General features: G+C 45.2%; 1 protein-coding gene across 1 annotated transcript; it reads right to left on the bottom strand.

Annotated features, from left to right (window-relative positions):
* Positions 1 to 825: 825 nt before the first annotated feature.
* On the bottom strand, positions 826 to 4649 carry LOC119891072. The gene is made up of 9 exons (XM_038702400.1): positions 4360 to 4649; positions 3351 to 3686; positions 3017 to 3209; positions 2800 to 2916; positions 2462 to 2598; positions 2208 to 2273; positions 1893 to 2128; positions 1526 to 1744; positions 826 to 1420 (listed from the first exon to the last, which is right to left on the bottom strand). Exons 1-9 carry the CDS (start codon positions 4371 to 4373, stop codon positions 1011 to 1013), a joined length of 1728 nt encoding a protein of 575 aa, XP_038558328.1. The 5' UTR covers positions 4374 to 4649; the 3' UTR covers positions 826 to 1010.
* Positions 4650 to 20605: the final 15956 nt, after the last annotated feature.

Genomic DNA, 20605 nt, shown 5'->3' with positions numbered 1-20605 from the left:
CAAAACTTTAAGAAATCTGACCTCTGACCCCGGGCGGACAGGCATGCCAAATTGAGTCTGTCCTGGTGTATGTGGAGTCATCAAGTAGAGTCATCAGTCCTACTCCGAGTCCAACGGTGCAAACCGTTTGGCTCTAGCACCTTCCTATCAAAAGTTATCCCCAAAAAACTCACCCGACTTTTGACACTTAGAAATTAGCTGTTATTTTCTGTCCGCAATGCGGCATATATGCTGCAGCCGGGACAGCTTCTGACAACTACTCTCCGATTGTCTCGAAAATACATCAGTCCTACTTGAAATTCAACCCCGAGTCCAATGGTGCTCTTGGTGGTCTGCAACTTGGTGGCTCTAGCACCTTCCTATCAAAAGTTATCCCCCAAAAACTGTGTGTCATTCTAATCTGTAATATGGCATTTACATGTTTTAATTAAAGCAGTGGAAGCTGACTCATTTTACCCTGGTCTCCTAGAGCAGAAATAATGACTTAAATGAAAGCTGGCTGAATCAGAGTGTCACACTCTCATTCTCAGCCTGTGTACAGATGCAAATGCCCCCCTCCCCCCACAGGCAGCTGCAGGACAGCTATGACTGTCTGCAGAGTTGCCTGTGCACAGGGTCTATTATACTCTGATCACATGTGATACAAAGGAAATTCAGCCAAAATCAACAAGTTAGTGTGTAGGTAGCTCTTTAGTGTTAGCAGGTTTAAAAATAGGTGTTTAGGATATTTCTCCTCAACTTCCACGCTACGCTCGGTTACCTAACAACAGACATTGTTGAGTTTTTCAGTCTCAGAACAAGAATTTTCCAAGAAATGATCAGCTGTTACAGTGCTTATAGTCGAATCTTTATTGTTTGCTATGTACAGGGGAGATAACAAAAAATCAAAGACACTGTTATGTACATAATAAAATTAAACTAAGTGTCAAGTTAAAAACAATTGCAATGTGCAAACAACATGCAGTGTATATAGATATTATTGCAAGAGTGTTGAATGAATGGCATTTTGTTCACTCATCCAGCCAGTCGAGGTTCAGTCCTTCTCCCCGAAAAGATGTGCGCTTGACGCCGTAATTAAACAGCAGCTCCTCACAGATATCAATGTCTCTTGTGGCCTGCAACAGGATGACATCCCTCTCTCCTTCAGGGAAGTTCATCCTGCAATAGACTGGCCTCAGGTTTGCCTTCTTGGAGGAATGATTGATCCTCCGGCCCATGGTGTCTTCTGTTGGGTGACACCCACACGGGAAAGTCTGAGCATCTACGCAGAGGTCCCGACCACCACCATGGAAAAAGAAAAGGTAGTCCATCTCATCCTGGATGGACTCCATCATCTTCCGGCCCTCTGCTCCTGTGATTACCTTGCCATGGTAATCGCAAACAATGGATCCCATGGCAAAGGCTTTGGTGGCAACAACTCCTGTGGTCAAAAGAAGGTGCAATTAGTATTCACTCCAGGAGCACAATATCACAGTGTTTTACTGCTGGATTAATGCTCGCCTGCTCACAAGACATGTTTACATACCATGTCCTTTTGTGCCACCAAAGTCCTTGAGGGCCAGGCCTGTCCACTTTTGACTATGGAGCGTAGTGAGGATCCATGGATCCGTCTCCACCTGCACCCTACTGACTGGTTTCCACTTTGCCACTACGTTCTCGGGGCGAGGACAGTTGGCAGTCCAACCCTCTTTTCGGATGAGCAATGACACCTTGCTGACTGTCGGGGGCCGTCTCGAACTCTGGGCTGTCAAAGACAAATGTTAAATTAATTTTCTTGTCCAAAATGTGAATTATGTTACTTTGATTATAGAAATATTGTTAACTCCTAGCATAATTTCCAGAACACCAAGATGTGTAATCATTTTTTTAAATGATAAAGTGCGTCAACTTACACAAGAGGTGCTCCTCCCGCTTGGCAAACTGCACAGACCTCCACCTGTCATAAAAGACTCTGTCAGGTGGAAACCCTGCAGCGGTCCGTTTTTTTTCCGTGGGTGGGGTGCTACTCGCCGTCGCTGGGAAGTGCTGGAGAAACGCTCCAAAGTCCCTGTCATCCTGGTCAGCTGCGCTTCTGCCTCGCTTCTTTTTCCGACCTATCCTCTCATCAGCCGGCTCATCAGAAGGAGCGCTGAAAAGAATATTTCATAGTCAAACTCTGGTAAACAGAAAATATTTGAATGTTGTATGTTTTGGATGATGACACAAACCATGTCGAAGTACTGAATCTGTGGGCTCTTCTCACTTTTTGGCTTGAAAAGCTTGGTAATTCATACCTGCAATGAAGAATAAATTTCAGATTATACCTCAATTCTTTCAGCATATTTTTCTTACAGAAAATAAAATAATATTATTTGAACTTGATGTAGTACATAAGCCAGCCACTCAACTTAATCCTTTTATATTTCTCTGTACAGCGTGTATAAATGCATACACTATAATACATGATTCTGCTAAAACTTACTGTTCGTGCAGACGGTTGAGGTCGCTCGCAACGTTGCCAACTGGTATGCCCTGTTTGGACAGGAAAAATCTGCCCTGGTCGTCCACACTGTCCTGCAGACATGCTGGACGAACCTTGTGGAAGTATGCGTCCAGCATCTGTGGAGATCAGACAGGAAGTTAATGCTTCATTCTGATGCTAAAGTAATTCATATTAAGTCTTTTCAGGCTGCTAGAGAACTTATTACAACCCCACCATCCCCTAAATCATCATCAGTCATTCATTGGCAAAAGTATACGAGGAGGTGCTGGTGTCCTCTGGGGGGGGGTCAATCATATTCAGCCTTATAGAGAACTTACAGCAGAGTCCTCCACTGCGAGGGAAAATGTTGCACTCTGCTTTGTGGACGCTGTCAGTTCACTGACCCCAATTCGGAATCGTCCCTCAACATGTGTCTTGTTGACCCAATCTGAAGCCTGGAAAACAAATAAAGAACACCGTGGGGATTAATGACATGACTACAGGGTGACTTACTGTACAGTGTTTCCTCAGTGTGTATAAAGTCAAAGTACTTACTGTAAATGCCCTCACTGCTTCTGGTCGCTGGAAGTATCTCAGGACCAGGATGGCTTCGCAGAAGTAACGGAACAGCGTCCTTTGGTCTTCTTCCACATGCTGCTGATCCAGGAGCCTCCTGCGGATGTCCAGCATGTCCATCTGTGACACTCTGAGGACTCTCTGGCAGTCTTGGAGAGTCGGCTGAGCAGGTCTAGAATGATTTGATGAAAAAAACAAACAAATAAGGAGGCCAGTTAGAAATGTTTCTGTATCTGTGCCTGGCAGCGTTCCAAGATTTAAATTTAATGACTCTGCATTAAATAAAAAGTAATACTAGTGAATAACAACTCACTTTTTGTTGCAAGTTTCAACTGCCGCGCCTGGTGGTCTGTGACTGGATTCAGCAGGTGTGTCCATGGGGTCATTAAGAATTAAAAAATGCATGTCACGAAGGTCTTCCAGAAGAGCCTGTCTGGAAGCCTCATCGGGGTACCGCCTGACCATGACGTTGTAGTCCCAGGTTCTGCCTTGAAGGGTCCAGGCCTTCATCGACTTTTTGGCTCTGTCCACCTCTGCATTCCTCTCCTCATTTGTGTGGTTCTTCAGGCAGACTCTTAACAGGTGGTTAGGCAACAGCTCCTGTGGTCTGAAACACTGCAGACAGGAAACGATGCGGCGATCCTTGTCACTGTGAGAGAGAAGGTACACGGTTTAGTTTGATTAAAATCGTTTCATAAAACAAAATAATCCAGAAAGACTTGAGACAAGGAAGTTTTTGATTTGGCGCTACATAAATAAAATTGAATTGAATTTAATAGCGTTGATGGGAAAAAAAGATTGGATTTGACCTAAATGGCACAATAATCACATTCTCAACACAGACATGTTTACTTATGTCATATAAAGAAAAACTTTGAAGGTGAAACAGATTCAAAAGGGAGGGGGCTGGTGTGATCCTAATACAATGAGGTGCAAATTGGACACTCTAATTACAATGCCACACTGAAGTCCAGACTGCTGCCTCTGAAAAAGCCTTTGTTTTTGGATTTTAGGCCATGATCAAATATATGTTCTTGTCAAATTATTATTTTATATACTTATTATTTCTAAGTCAGGGACAAAACACATACAGCTTGTAGTTAACTCAAAGTTAAGAAAAGAATAACTGTAGTAATTTAGTCATTAAGGAGTGTTTTGCTAGCTTTTTGCTCATAGTATTGTCAACCAACAGGCCACCTGGGTACAGCAGTAAGGCTGTTAAATAACAAGAAATAGATTATTTACTTAAGCTTACAGATGTTAGTACACGTGAATGCATTCTTAAAATGTAAAGACAGAAAATACAAATGATCTGAACTTACCGCTTGGGAGCCATTCTTCGCAAATGAAAAAGCTAGTTTACAAACAAAGGAAAAATGCAGGAGGAATCTTCAGTGTTTTCTTGAAGAACTGAGTACATGGTGCCTCTGAGGTCTCACCTTATATGTCCACTTGATAGTCCCTCCCACCTTTCTGCAGCAGCCAAGAGGGGGGTGGGCTGACCATGACTGATTTGTTTTTAAATAAAGTAAGTCAAATGTAAGAAAAGACAAAGATGAGTTACATAACACATTTTATTACATGTTCAGTGTAGGGAAATCTGATTATTCTGATCATTACATACAATGTTGGCCTGAAATTTTGGGAAATGTTTGAATTGTAGGCCTGGGCTTGCAGTACAGAGGAAGAGGAAAGCTTTAAATGTGTGTATCATCAACCATATTTCTGAAAATGCTAGGCAGAAGTACATACCAAAAACTTTAAGAGATCTGACCTCTGACACCAGGCAGACACAAGTTTCAAAATAAACAATGTTGGTCTCCAGTGAAAGGCCTGACTCTAGGCTATAGATAGTATAGTAAATGTGATCCTGTTGAAGAGGGAGAATTTTACCCTGAACTCACCCAAAAATGTAAGAGATAGGACAAGCAGACTCATTTTACCCTGGTCTCCTAGAACAGAAATAATGACTTAAATGAAAGCTGGCTGAATCAGAGTGTCACACTCTGATTCTCAGCCTGTGTACAGATGCAAATGCCCCCTCCCCCCACAGGCAGCTGCAGGACAGCTATGACTGTCTGCAGAGCTACCTGTGCACAGGTGCAAGTTTACCTGGAATGTGGTTGTTTAATTTAACTTTCATCAGAAATAAGTTGTTTGCAGCTAACCAGTCAGGGAGCATCCAGCATACATACAAACAATTTGTTTCTGTCTGTAAACAACCTGTACAGTTTACCCTCCTTAGTGACATGTAAATAGGTTTGATGTATGAATACATCTTTATTAGCAACCACTCAGAGTTTGACATGTGGTTCTATTATACTCTGATCAGTGATCTCAGAACAATGGAGGTGTGTTTTGGACACACACATCAGTATGGCACACATGTCTCAGTTTTAAAGTTTTTAATCATCACATGTAATAAAATGTTAAGAAGGAGACTACATGAAAAAGTGAGTGTGTAGGTTTATAATGAGGTGGAATAGAAGCTCTTTAGTGTTAGCAATTCAAATTGCTGTTTAGATATTTCTTTCCTCCCTCTGCAGATGCTTTCTTCCTTTGCAGGCTGATGGTCTGTGGCCTGCTTCCTTCTGTCTTCCAGCACACTCCATGTCTTCCCTCTGCAGATGTTTGGAGCTCTGTCTTGTCTAACTGAGTGTCTTGCTCACACCCTCCCCCCCCCCCCCCGCCCCCTCTAAACAATAGTAAGCAACCTAATTGGTCTGCTTGACCATGACATCACACAGCTGGTGCTGCACAGAGAATAAGTACTGCAGGTAAGGAACCATTCATTCACTTTGTTTTCGATTCTGACTGCAGAGACCACCTTTTGCCCTTTGCAAGGAAATTTTCAACTTGAGCTACACTCCTGTTTTTGTGCTCCTTGTCTTTGGCAGAATTTTCTATACTTTCATCCCAAGACTCTCACTCCCTTCCCAAGGACTTCTTTTTATTTTAGGAAAATGGCAGCAAAAGCCGACAAGTAAGTTCAAATTTCTTTTCTCTAGTGGATTTTTACTGTTTGTGTTGTGTCTGATCACATCTGTGCCTGTTATTGACAATTCAGTTGACATGGTATGGATAAAGGCAGGATAAAACTAATGTTGATAATAAGCAAATTGTGAAAAACCCAATTATAGTTTTCACTCTGTGTTTTTCTATTATCTGTTTAAATTAAGGCTTGTTTCTCATCCCAAAAACATGTGAAATAGATTCCAAAGGAGTGACTTGTAACTTTTGGTGACCTAAATTAGGTCAAGGGTGAAGTGTGAATTGGTCAGCCACTTTAGCACAACTCAGGCCTCTGTCCTAAGAATGCTGAAAAACCAGTTCTGGTAGCACTACAGTATGAGAGGTTTTGCTTTAAAAGGAAACTGAACTAGTGGAATACTTCCCTCTTAAACCACAACTTTCTGTATATTTTTAATTTTATGTATATTTTATATTTTAACTGTATATTTTATGTAATAGACAGTCCAGCCACAACAGCAAGCAAAAACATTCATTCATTTCCACAGTTGTAATCTTTGGTGTGTCTGCTTTGTCTCACAGCCAGAAGTCCGATCGTCGCATCGTTCACTGCCTGCTGTGTGAAAAACCACAGGACATGCTGACGACGCATCTGAGCAGGGTCTGCATGAAGAAAAGCACGCCTGAAGAACGGCTGGAGGAGGCGAAGAGGGCCAAGGAGTCCAGCAAGGAGTGGACACGGGAGGCCAGAAACTGGGACTATAAGGAGATGTGCAAGCGGTACCCCCACAGACCATCTAGGCTGGCTCTTCTGGAAGAGCTGCGCCAAAGAAAGTTTTTTGTGGCCAATGCTCCGAACACGGCAGACCTGGACTCCGAAGAGCCGTCCACCAGCACAGCTGCCGTTCCCACAGCCAGTGGCCTTTCTGGAGCAGCCGGTGGCAGCTCTGAAGCGGCCGGTGGCGTCTCGGTGGCGGAGGATAGCAGCTCTGAAGGCAGCTCCACCGATCCAAGTGACCGAACATGGCAAAAGTAAGTTCTAAACCTCACACACACACACACACACACACACACACACATCAGTTCAGTTCAGAAACTGTAAACAAACTGCAAGATTGATTTGAGCTCATTTTCGTCTTTCTCTATTTTTTTCAGAGATCAAGTAGAGCAGAGCAAAGGTGTCCGTGTCAACATGATGAAGATGGGGCTGTATGAAAAGTTCCCTGCAGAAGAGGCCATGCTGACGGATTTCAAGGGCTACCTGATCAATACCCTGCAGGTCCCAAACTGCCAGCAGGAGGTGAGATATATCCCATGTGTCTCTTTTCAGTCTGTTCCATGTTGCTCTTTGTAACCGGGAAACGTTTTAAAATATAGTAGCACAGCACATGTAGAGCAGCTCTCTGCGTATTAAGTTCCATAACAAATTTAGATAAAACACAGCTTTTTTTTTCGGGGTGTCTTTGTGCGGCTGGCTGGTGTGTGGCTTTTCTTCTCGCTGCATCGTCATCTCACACTGCTCTTTTTCTTTCATCACAGGTAGACAACGTCTCCAGGATGCTGAGATACATCCAGCCAAGTGGGGATGAAGTCAGCTTGGACTTCCTGCTAAAGTCCACTGAGACCAAGGACTACCTCACCCAACTCCGTCACGCTGAAATGGGCCCAGCCACCATACTGAACTACATTAAAAACATGATACGGTTTGTTCAGTATTTGAAGACCCACCTCAACCTGGCTGCAGCGGATGCTGACTTCTACAGGAAGTGCCAGGCCTACCTCGACCTCCTCGTTGCCCTCAGAAAGCCAGTGGCCAAGTCCAACAGCAAGGTCACCTGTAAAACCAGGTCAGTCTGCCTCCCATTTATTTTACTTTAATGACTTCCTGCATGTTGATAATACTCATGTGCTGGCTGTACATCTGGGGTTATGTGACACAGACATGTGTGTAATCCTCCCCTGCATTGTTTCTTGTCTTCTATCATGTCATTCTAGGTATGAACGGTTCCACGGGGGTCAGAGGAGCCTTCAGGAGTGCCAGGCAGTCCTCCGGAAGGCCAAGAAAGACATGCTGTCCATTTATGGGAGGCTGATGGAAGGCGACCACGTGGCTTCAGATCAAAAGACGCTGTACCGGTACTACTGTGAAGCAATCCTGATCCTCGGTCACTTCCAGAGACCGGGGGCGGTGGAGGGAATGACGGTAAGACCTCAGTTTTCGTGGGAGTATTTTAGGGGGCAATATTAGGGTATATTAGGTAGCCTGCGAAGAGGGCCTTTATGTCAGTTATTCACTCTGTGTGTATTTTTATTTTTTCAGATAGCAGAGTGGGCGAAGAGAAAAAATGCTGGGGGCAAAGTGTGCGTGGCTTTCAGCGACCACAAGACTGCGACAATGCAGATTGCTGTGTTTGCCCTCACTATGGAGGAGGCTGCAGTAAGTACGCTTAATACAAGCTAAATTGTCTTACCATGAAATACAGTAACACCAACAATGAACCAACAGATATTAACAGATATTTTTTGTTTGTCTCTGCAGATGCTGGACGCATACTACATGTGGATCCGCCCTGACTACATCCGCCCGGGTCAAGATAATGAAGACAGGCTGTTTTTGTCCACAGCGGGCACAAAGCTCAGGAGTGCGGGCAATGACGTCACTCGCCTGCACGCGCAGTAAGTATTAACAGCAGTCCATAGGTCCAAAAATATCTGTTGAATTAGCGTAACGGATTTGTGCATTTAATAAATAGATCAGCCTCAAGAAAATTATATAATTCAAGTTTGGGAGCTTCATCTGATATTTCTCCCCCATTGCAGCTACAAACTGCCGGACATCAAGAGCCAGGAAATTCGTAGGACCGTGGAGACACATGCTGCTGCCAACTTCACGGAGGAGCAGAAGGCGTCTGTGGCACACTACATGGCCCATTCGACTGCTGTGGCAAACCAGCACTACAGGATGAAGACCCTGGACACTGTTGTGGCGACCGCGAACCTGCTCAGCTCCCTGACACGGTATGTAATCATCTGAAACAGTCAATTATTAATTAAATATTAATAATTATAATGTCTCTCAGTGCTCATCCACCTGTTTGTCAGTGTGTAACCTGGAAACCTTTTCAATATTGCAGCTCCTCTTCTGACGACTCTGGCAAAGAGGGTGCCCGGGAAGAGAAGAAAATGCGAGTGGAAAAAGAGGGCAGCCCAACCCCGGACTTTAAAGTCTTTCTACAGGTCTTCCCTGTAGGAATCACTGGCCAGCCACCCAACAAAACGCAGAGAGCAGACGCTGGGTTCCCCACCGATAGAGCCTTTTATGACAAGTGGAGGGCTCTGCAGTACGGCAAGCGGGAGCAACATCTTTTGTGTAAGTGTAGATACTTTCTTAGCCAAACATTTACAACTCGTGTCTGAATATTAATTTTATTAATTTAAATGTTCTCTCTTTGACAGCAAAATGCTCAAGATGTGCCCCGACACTAGTGAAGGTGGCGAAAATCATTGAAGCAGAGGGGTGGACGGCCAATCATCCCCGCCCAGAGGACATAGTGGCAAAGTGGAGGCCGCTCAGCAAGGCACAGGCGCAGAGTGACCCGGCCATCGTCAGGGGGGTGACCAGGCAGAAATGGCCAGGTCTGGCTGTGAAGGATTTAGGGGGGAAGAAAGGACAAGGTATGTACAAATACAGTCAAATCCATCCAAAACATGACTATAATTACATCATGGACAGCACAGTAATGACTCCCTCTTTTTGACCACAGGAGTTGTTGCAACCAAGCCCTTCGGCAAGGGCTCCATCCTGTGTGATTTCCACGGAAAGGTGATCACGGGCGCTGAGGGCAGGCAGATGATGGCAGAGATGCAGGACGACATGGGCCACCTGTTTTTCTTTACACACGGCAGTGAGGAAGTCTGCATCGATGCGCAGAACTTCCCCTGTGAGTGCCACCCGTCTCTGGAAACAGCAGGCAGATGGATCAGACACTCCAAAAAGAACTTTAACGTGCAGCCACGCCACTGCACAGTGACACTTCCAGAAGGAGACAGACACGTCCTGCTCTTTCAGGCCACAAAGGACATTGCCAGTGACGAGGAGATCCGCTTCGACCACGGTGTGAAGAGGAGGTCTTTTCGTGGGGAGGAAGAGGAGCTGAAGTGGCTGGATGTCTGACAAGTTTCCCTGACAGACTCTGTCATACTGTATTATATTGTACAGCTTGTGTTGTTATTGCATGACGAATGTGTGTAAATAAAGTGTGTGTGATTTAACATTAACCGTTTCTGTGTCTGACTCAAATAAGTAAAAAGTGTGTGTGCGGGGGGGTTGGGGTACCTCACTATGGGCCTCTCCAAATGGCCACACTTTCTCACAGTAAAATCCCAGAGACCCCAGCGTTGGCATAGACATCGTGGAAGGGGCCAAGAACATGAGTCATTTGAGGCATATCTGCTTACATCAGTAATATGACCCAGCTCACAATAGCTCTGTTTGGTAGAACTGAAGTCATGACTTGACTGAAAGCTGGCTGACTGGCTGGTCTCTGCCTCTGTACAGATGCAAATTTCCACCCCACCCCCCACTGTCTGCTGCAGGACAGCTGGGTAGCAGAGGTCGTGTTAGGTGTTTACTGCCACCCAGTGTTCCCAGCCAAGATGACACAGGTTACAATTTATAAGAGAAGACCAGCCTGTTGACTGCTGACGTTGTTTGTAGTTCAATGTACCTACAGGCCCATAGCTGTGGTGGGAGATACTTTCTCATTTTTTATCTCTGTGTGTGGAATTTTTTTCTGAGGAAATGACACAACAATTTACTGTCCATTTCTTTTCCCTTTTCATTTTGGCAAGATTTACACGAGGACATGACATGGCGTGCTGAAATGAAAACAATGTGTACAGAAATGTGCTTTAATTTTACAGTCTCTGTGATTAGAGACAGGACTGGAATCTCACTGTCACACTCTGACTGCCTGCAGAGCTGCCCCTGTACAGATGCAAATTCCTCCCGTCCCCCTCGGGCTGCTGTGGGACCGCTGGAGGGGGTAGAGGCCATGGAAGGTGTCTACTGCCCCCCAGTGTTCACAGTCTAGATGACACACAGGCAATCATTTCAAAGAAAAGATGACAGCTAATCCTGTTGGATATTCAAGCTTTAAATCCAGACCCCCTGTCATGTTTTTATTACTAGAATATTTTTATGTGTGGTGATTTATCTGCTGTTATTGACTTCAGTTCTAGGAGACCAGGTCAAAATGAGTCTGCTTGCACTACTTTTGGGTGAGACCAGGGTAACATTCTCCCCAGGTGATGCATTTTTACAAAGTCTCAACGAAGAGGGCGGGTATGCTGCTAAACTGGCTGCTTCTTCAACAGGATCACATTTGCTATACTATATATAGCCTATATTCAGGTCTTTCCCTGGTCCAATTTGAAACTTGTGGCGCCTGTCAGGGTACTACACAGCAGAAATACTGTGATATAAATGATTAAACCAGGGCGAAACCGTTTAAAGGGAGCAAGCATTTCATCCTTTTGCACACGATTGAGTTTGACAGGTAAATGTATCATGCTAATCACTGATTTCACCACTTTCAGCACTGTTTAAGGTTGTTTCTGATTTTATTTTGCACTTATATTAAACACACGTGCGTGAAAGTAGCCAGTGTGCACACAAAACACATTTCCACGGCTGAAAAGTACAGAAAACAAGCAAAGCACTCATCCTCCGCAGGCACCAGGTTGAGATTCTGCAGCGCATGTGCTGCTCGTGCGGTGGTCAAAATTGTGCAGGCCCACGTTCGCAGATTAACACGTTGACAGGGAAGATGAGAGGGAAGTCACACTTTAACCCGAAAATATTGCCTTAGAAGGGAGGCCGCCAACGTATGCGCTGCGCTCCGTTGAGGCGATATGAGAGAATGTGAATAATATTTCCTCAATTGCCATTTATTAGAGACTAACGGCATGTCAATCGAGGTCAAAGTATGCACGTGTTTCAATCCCCTGGGTAATAAGAGGAGTGGGCACAGCAGCACATGTGACGTGCTCGAGCAGCCTATATGCTGTAATTTTTGGACAAAAATTTTTATTTTGACAAAAGAATTGAAAGTAAATTATTTGGCAGACTAAAATCTCGCCAGAGGAAGGGCAATAAGAATTTTGCTGAAAAAGACCAAGAGAGGTGGTGTAAACGGCCATGCATCATATATGCTGTAGGCCTGCAGCACATGTGTCGTTTCCAACCGCCGAGTCAACCTCTGAGAGTGGAGAACCGTGGGGTTGACTCGGGTGGGGGTCCCACAAGCACCTCGCCCAGCCCGGGGAGAGCCACCCTGGTCGGGTAAAGTGGCGCCCAGAGGCCCCTGTCACCTCTGGGACTCTGGCTCTGACAGTGGTTATTGTGGTCATTTTCATGGAAATCTTCCCATCCAGGGGAGCCACCAGTTTTACTCGAAATTCAACCCAGAGTCCAACGGTGCAAACCGTTTGGCTCTAGCACCTTCTTATCAAAAGTTATTTCCAAAAAACTCACCCGACTTTTGACACTTAGAATTTAGCTGTTATTTTCTGTCTGCAATGCGGCATATATGCTGCAGCTGGGACAGCTTCTGAAAGCTACTCTCCAATTGTCTCCAAAATACATCAGTCAACTTGAAATTCAACCCCGAGTCCAACGGTGCAAACCGTTTGGCCCTAGCACGTTCCTATCAAGAGTAATAACTTTTTTTGACATTGTCCAATTGGGAACACAGACCCCCCCCATTGAAAGTGATGCCAAATGTCAAAAAATGCTCATTTCCTTATTTTCTGACATTTAGCATCATTTACAGTGGGGGGGTCTGTGTTCCCAATTGTCAGGACAAATGTCAAAAAGCTTCCCAAATGTCAAAACCCAACTTGAACCCACCTGAACCACAGCTGGGGCCCCTCTACTGTTCCTGGAGGCCCCCCTCAGTAATGACAGCCTGTCCTAGGAGTTTTGGGGAGACTTCTGTAATCCTGGTCATGGTTGCTGGAGGCCCCCAGAAACACAAGTCCAAATGTTGAGTCAAGTGTCAGAAACTTTTCAATTATTCAGGCACCCAAAGCTAACTTCAAATAAATAATTTGACCCATGCGAGTAAACAACTGTTAGGATTTGGTTTTTGTACTGTTGTTTTTCCTGTGTTTATTTGATATTGTCTTGGTTTGGAGTTTTGTAATCTAGTTCATTATTTTGGTTTCTTAGTCACTGTCTTGTCTCTCATCTTAGTTCTTCTTCCTGCACCTTGGTTCTTGTTTTAGTATTTACTTCAGGTTCCTTGTCTACATTATTTTGGGTCTAGTCTCCTTTGTACTTTAGCTCTGTGTTCTCCTTTTGAGTTCTTGTTCATTGTACATGTGTGTTTCTGTCTTTTTGGTTATTCTCTCTGCCCCATGTCTGCTTGTCTAGTATTCAGTAACCTTGTTACCCCAGTGATCCCTCTGCATGTCTGTCTCTGTTTTCCCCTGCTCTCTCTTTCTCTCCCTACCTGTGCCTCGTTAGCCTCATGTCTTTCACCTGTGTTGCTCCCGCCCTGCTCGTTAGTCCCTGTGTGTATATATACCTGGTGTTTCTGTCTTGTCTTTGTCGGTTCATTACTTTCTACTTTTTACTGTTTGGACAGTTTTTGTATTTCGGGACTTTGTCATCAGCCACTCAGTTTGAAGGTGTGCTCGCTTTTTGTTGCCTTGAATAAACCATCTGAACTTTACCTGCTAGCCTACATGTCCTGCGTTTGGGTCCTCCAACTTGCTCAACTCTGCCATGACCACCACTGAACGTAACAACAACTATGTAATTTATTTTCAAAACACACAAAAAGCAAACAGTAGGACAACATATTTAAACAAATTTAAAAGGAACTACATGCAGAAAGTATTAATAAATGGAAAACCAGTAAAGTAAGTTGTAAAAATATAAACTTCAATAGAAACAAAAACAGCAAAGATTTGGAACATCATATTATTAGAAGTTAACTGAAAGAAATATTAATTGCAATTAAATATAAAAAAAAAGAACTCTCTAAATGTGTAAAAAATAAAAAAAATACAAATCTACAAGACTATAAACTATTTACAAGAAAGTCTGTAAAGTGTGTGTGTGTGTGTGTGTGTTTGCAGTCTGTGTCCTTCTAGCGCAAGCGCTTGTTTTTGTTGCACAACCTGGCCCTTGCTGTGGCAGATAGCCTTTGGACGGCCCTCATTTTAACACAAACGGGGCTGAGGCTTACAATAAGCCTCCGATAGCGGTTCCGGCTGTTTGATTTCTTAGGCGTCTGTTGAGACAGAAGACACACGTTGTAATTCTTTCTTTAAGCAGGGAAAACATGGTATTTGTCTTTGCGTTAAAACGGATGTGCTTACCTGTTGTAGGGGCAGTGTAGGTGGGCCTTCGGCTCCGGCCTTCCTCTGCCGCATCTCCTCAAGCTCCTGCTCCAGGATGGAACCTTCAGATTCCTGGTACGGGACCTCACCTTCTTCCTCTGAACTGGAGTCGGTGGATTCCTTCCTGGCTCTCTTTCTGGAGGAGGTGCGGTCCAAACGAGCCCGATCCTCTTCTCAAAAGTATGCAGAATGTGAAAATATCAGAGAATGACCAATATTTGACAAACATTCATCAGTCAAAAACATCATACCTACACAAACCACAAAACCATCATCCCCGTCCTTGCTGTCTTTTCGAGCAGCCTGCACCTCCGCCACCTTCATGTTTGTAAGGACCCCCGGGCGGTGACCGTAGAGGCAGGCCACAAAGGCTGAAAAGTAGCCGTAAAATCTATACCGCCGCTGCTGGGTGTTGTCCTCCTTCAGTTCATCTGAGGAAAGAAGAAAAAAAGTGTTTCAGCACCTTGGACAAACACAGAGGCTTACTGTGCACTGAGACACACTCACCCAGCAGCTCAGGAACCTTTGATTTGGCCAGCTTCCAGCAGGTATTTGAGGTATTTGTCTGTGAACACACATAGAAAACTGTCAGATTACACGTGGAAACCTTTTATCACTCGCTCACGTGCTACTTTGTTACTTACCAATTGAGCTGGGGAAAACAAGGTTCCTCATCCCAAGGGTCCGGCCGCTCCCCTGAAAGAGTTTCCTCATCACCGACCTCCCAGGATTGCCGGTCACAGGGCTCTGGCCGTCGTCAGCTCTCTCCTCCTCCTCCTCTCCTTCACTGCTGCTGCAGCAGCTGGTGCTGCTGCTGCCGCTGCTGACATCCCTCCTGAAGACGCTACCGCAGAAGATGCTGCAGAAGCTGCCGCCTCCACCGCCCCTGCTGCCTCGCAATCGCCTGGCCCTCTTCTGGAGCTACTTAAATTGGCGCCTGAGGTCGCCAAGCTCCTGCTCCAAGTCTTTGTTCTTCTGCTGCATTGTCCTTAATGCCTGTCTATGCAGCACGCAGTCTGGTTTGGAGCACATCTCCTCCTCCTCCTCCTGCACATCCTCAGGGACTTGGACCTCGTTGTCCCCCTCTTCCTATAGCTCCAGGTCCAGGGCTGTTGCCATGGGAGGCGTGGGGTTGGTTGCCCTGAGGGCGGCCAGCGACGTCAGAGTCTTTCTCCTCCTGACAGCCTCCATGTGTGCCTTCACCTCCTCCGGTGCCAGCTCAGGGTGTCTTCCCAGGAGGTGCCTGTCCAGTCGGGTGCTCTTGTACGAGCACCCAGAGACCGGACAGGCACAAAGCCTAACATTGACCCTCCTGGTCGCCAGATTTAGAAGGAGACTCCTCTCCTCTGGGTTGGCCACACTGTGGCCGTTTCGAAAGTGGTTAGACATGGCGTTGTACACTTTGCAGCACACTGGACAGCAACTGCTCTTTTTAGGGAGCGTCATGTCTGCAGGAAAAAAACAAAGAATTACTGAAAACTTGAATTAACACAATCACATTTTAATATAACACAGGGAATCATATAGTTCAAGTGCAGTTAAACTGTGTGAAATCGAGGGAAAAAAGGAAAGAAACAGCCAGGGAGCCTGTTGCGCTGAAAGGCAGCCTTGCCCTCTTCTCCCTCTCCCAGACTTAAAAATCATGATTATTTTTAGTATAGCCACCTGTAAAACACTACAATAGACAGCGGTTTTATTCTAAATTATGTGTTGAATTTAAATTAAAGCCCTGTTCAGAATAAAAATAAATAAATAAAATTGCCAAATGGTTAAGAGTTGTCAGACACAGAGACACACACTGAAATCGAGAAAATAAGGAAAGAAAAACATTGTCAGACCTCAGAGGGATACATTAACATTGTAAACCCTTTGCAACCATTGAAATTAAAGTAGCCTTAAAATCTAAGCATGTTTAAAAATCCGTAAAGGTGGATCGGCGGAACGTGGCTCTGAAAGCCCAAGAGCCAGCGCTGACAGGTGCGCTCTCCCTCCCTCAGACTTAAAAATGTGGATTATTGTTAGTCTTGCTGCCACTAAAACATTACATTAGGCAACCGTTTTGTTCTAAATTGTGTCACAATTAAAAAAAAATGTGAAACCTCTTTCGGTACCTCCAACAGTTGGTGGCTGGAAATAAACTTAAATTCTATCTGTCAACGCATTCCCAAATGGTTAAGATTTGTCACTCCTTGTCATGATGCCAATTATCCCTTTAAAACTTGAGCAAACATATTTTTAAAGAAATAATAATTAAATGGCTGGCATTCAAGAGAAAGTGATAAAAAGAGATAAAACCTTACTTTCGGATGTGCTAACAGCCTTTTCAGAAGTCCTCCAAAGCTCTCAAACTCCAGCTCCAACTGTCCAGGTCCCTCTGTGATAAACTCTGCCCAGCTGCTTAAAGGTGAAAAGTTCAAGGATGATTGACAGGATCATAACGCTTTGATCTGATTGACTGGATGCCTGAACCCCCCCCCTTTTTTTTTTCAGTGACACCAGCCTGACTAGAGCCTGTTTTTTTTTGTTTTTTTTTCTCTCTCACCTCAGCTTGACCGTTGGTCTCATTTTCTCCCCCCCAATAACATAATATCAGATATTCCTTTATTAATTCCCCATAGTGGAAATTCAAGTTGGCACACACTATAGTCTCACAGGGAGAAAAAAAAGCACATTGAGTGAATACATTGACAATATATATAATTATATTTTTTCATTTAGCCTTTTATCCAAAGCAACTTACAAATATTAATGTATTCAGGCACCCTGTGTCAGTGTCTATACCTGTCTGTGTCTCTGTGTCTAATAAAATTGGAAAATAATAAAAACAAATCTGTAGTCTGTAAGTGGAGATGGGAGATGTTGGATGCTGTGGCTTTGTGGAGTCTGATAGCTTTGATTCTAAGCTCTTTGTCATGAGTTGTAGTTTTTCCCTGTGGTTTTGAGTTTTTGCCATTTGTTTCTGGTGTCCTTCTGTTTACCTGTTCTTCTCGTTTCCTTGTCCTTGGTGTTTATGTCTTGTCTGGTATTCTAGCTCATAGTCCTGCGTTGATTTGATATGGCTTTGGTTTGAAGTTTGGTTGTCTAGTTGTTGTTTCTTAGTCACTGCCTTAACTCTTGTTCCTGCGTTTTAGTTCTTTGTGCTTGTTCCCAGTCCTGTACCCTAGTTCATGTTAAGTGTTCACTCTGGTCTATTTTGTGTCTGTTACCCCAGTGATCCCTCTGCATGTCTGTCTTTGTTTTCCCCTGCTCTCTCTCTGCCTGCCTGCCTGTCCTTCGTTAACCCTGATCTCTGTCACCTGTGTTGCTCCCGCCGTGCTCGTTACTCCCTGTGTGTATATATACCTGGTGTTTCTGTTTTGTCTTTGTCGGTTCATTGCTTTCTAGTTGTGCTGTCTCCCGGAGTTGCTGTGAGGTCTCCTGTTGTCTGCCTGCTTGTCGTGTCTCCCTGCCGTGTCTCCCTGTTACCCAGCTCCATTTGGACCTTTGTTTGGACTACCTTAGTTTATGGACTCTATATTCAGCCACTCACCTGTAAGTGTGAGCGCTTTTGGTCATAGTAAAACCCTTCACTGAACTATACCTCTGCCTTGCGTCCTGTGTTTGGGTCCTCCAACCTGCCTCACCCACACCAAACCGTAACACTCTTTGAGTCTGTGGCTGAAACTGCTCGTGAGCTGCCTCAGCTCAGCATAGAGAGCCTGTGCGCAAAGGCATTATTTTTACAATTAACCATGTAATTGGCACTACAAATTAAATTAAAACAATAAGCGGATACAGAAAGAATTTTCAATTCAGTGTTAAATCTTTGTGAAGAGGCCATTTTTGCCTGAAACTGCATTCACCATCAAAACTACAGGAAAGATACAAGGAGCAGAGTGGATTTGTTTTTCAAATTTATTTATTAAAACAGTTAAAACAAATAAAATTCAAAACTGACAAATGCAGATCTGCACTATATAAATAAAAAAACATCAGTCTCCTTCCATGGGGTCATACTCTCTCGTCTGCAAAATACTGGAGAGAAAAAAAAATTATAACAACTGCAAGTATGTGAGTTTAAATCATTTTTAGTATACATTACATTCTCATCATCCTCAATTAATTCAGGAGGCAGCGGCGGCACAGACTGGTGGTGTTCCTCATCCTAGGTCACCCGAAAGTTACTTTCCTGCAAAATGGCACAACCCAACAGTTGTTAAACCTGACTGAATAATCAGAATTCATTGAAACAATATACTTAGATGCCCCCAACTCCAAAATTCAAGCCAGTTAAATAGCATTCAGTGTCCTGTTTGACATAATTCCACTCCAGTATTTCAATTCAAACTATTCATTGAAACATCAGTGTGGAATTATTTAAACAACAATGCTGACAGCTATAGAAGTAGTTTGAATGACGAAACTGTTTTCAGTCATGGTGTCAATAATTTTAATAATGTAATATTTTGCAACATATGAAATCCTGGCATGATTGCTGTGCTGAAACTGTAAAAGCAAAAGTGTAAAAGTTCCTTTCATCTCATCTTAAGCACAAAGTCATTAAATTAAAGAACTCCCAGTGCACGATGGGACATGGACAGGCATCATTTATAGACAAGAATACACAACTTACTGTCCGCGACAGCCATACGGTCGATGCCTGTGGGGAAAAACAGCATTATAAAACATCCAATGACATGGGAATAATTTATGCATGGTGTAAACATACAGATTTACAAAAAAAAAATGTTTATGTATACTTACTGGACTGAAGTCGCTGCCTTCTTCCACTCCACTTGAGTCAGCCATTACTCGTGGGGTTGACTCGGGTGGGGGACCCACAAGCACCTCGCCCAGCCCGGGGAGAGCCACCCTGGTTGGGTAAAGTGGCGCCCAGAGGCCCCTGTCACCTCTGGTTCTCCCTGGATGTTAACGGTCCTGGTAGCGCGGAGGACCCACAGCCTCTGCACTCTGCCCACCCGTGGCACCTCGATCGCGGGGAAGTTCCCTCTAAAACGGCCCTGGAGGTGTGGACTTTTTTCCTCTCAAAAACTGGGTTTCTGAAATCGTGCCAATGGTAGCTTGTGAAACAGGGGTAAACTCCTTGAAACGGGAAAACTCTGCAAAATGGCCCTAGAGGTCTAGGGCTTCGCAGGGTTTATCGGTGAAAACACTTTGTCATTTTTTCGAGCGAGTGAAATTTCGACAAAGTGTTTTTACCCATAAACTCGCTGGCGGCCCGAACCACAACCGGCGTCCCTGACTTGAGCACGACCTTGGATTGGGGCTGGCCCTGAGGGGCACAGGCCGGAAGCACCCTGGCCGCTGACGCACTCACCATTGCCGAGCCGCCCTTTCTGGTTTTCAGGTCTTTGCGCTCTGCCGCCCTCAGAGCATCGTAGCAACCGCTCTGCCGCCCCACAGAGCATCGTAGCAACCGCTCTGCCGCCCCACAGAGCCTTACAGCATTTATAGGAGGCCACCCGACCGTCTTATGCGCACACAGAGTGGCGGAGAGCCACCTCAGGCTGCCTGAGTCCTCAGTGCGAGTTACTTTCCACAAGATAAACAATTTGGGATGGGGCCCTTGCTCGGCACGGTCGCACCATGTTACAGCATAGACCACATTCATCCGTCCGTGGGATCCACCGTCAGGTCCTCCGTGCCCTCAGGGTTGCACCACTTCCCTGGGAGCTATCATGGTCCAAGTTGAGAGCTAGGATCCGAGGCTCCATCCATCAGCGGGGCAGCGAACGACCCTCATCGGGTCCCAACGCCAATGGGTGCCCAGGCAGACCGCCGCGACCCCAGCTGACACATACAACAGTGCAGCACTGAGGCACATGCCACTGTAGGCCGCACCGGCCACCCAGACAACCCAGAGACCAGGACTGGCGTCCTTGGGGGACCATGGGGACCCGGGCGGAGCCCAGGAGGACCCAGCTGACGCCCGACGCAACTAGATGCTGCGACACACGCCACTGTAGACTAGCCGGGGATGCGGGGCACCCACCATTATGAGGACCGGACTGCTCGACCACCGTCTTATGTCATGGAAGTCATCTGACCGCAACTCCGATCATCCGCATGGACATGCTGCAGAGATCGATCGTTTGCAGGAGGGCCCTCCTGCTCAGAATGTCCGCAAGCCGCTTGGCCCGTGGCTTGCTGAGGCCGATGCGCCATAGGACCACGTAGTTCCGTCTGTGC

The sequence above is a fragment of the Micropterus salmoides genome, unplaced genomic scaffold (genome assembly GCF_014851395.1).
Source record: "Micropterus salmoides isolate LMB-PRFRI ecotype aquatic unplaced genomic scaffold, ASM1485139v1 Ms_hic_scaffold_695, whole genome shotgun sequence".
Taxonomy (NCBI): Eukaryota; Metazoa; Chordata; class Actinopteri; order Centrarchiformes; family Centrarchidae; genus Micropterus; species Micropterus salmoides.
This window is presented reverse-complemented; position numbering and strand designations above follow the sequence as displayed.

Bases quoted from the DNA above. Each gene is read 5' to 3' on its own strand.
- LOC119891072 (XM_038702400.1), bottom strand. The intron at 3,210-3,350 runs GTGAGTTGTTAT...AAATCATTCTAG, and splicing joins GTTGAAACTTGCAACAAAAA to ACCTGCTCAGCCGACTCTCC. The intron at 2,129-2,207 runs GTTTGTGTCATC...TATTCTTTTCAG, and splicing joins AGATTCAGTACTTCGACATG to CGCTCCTTCTGATGAGCCGG.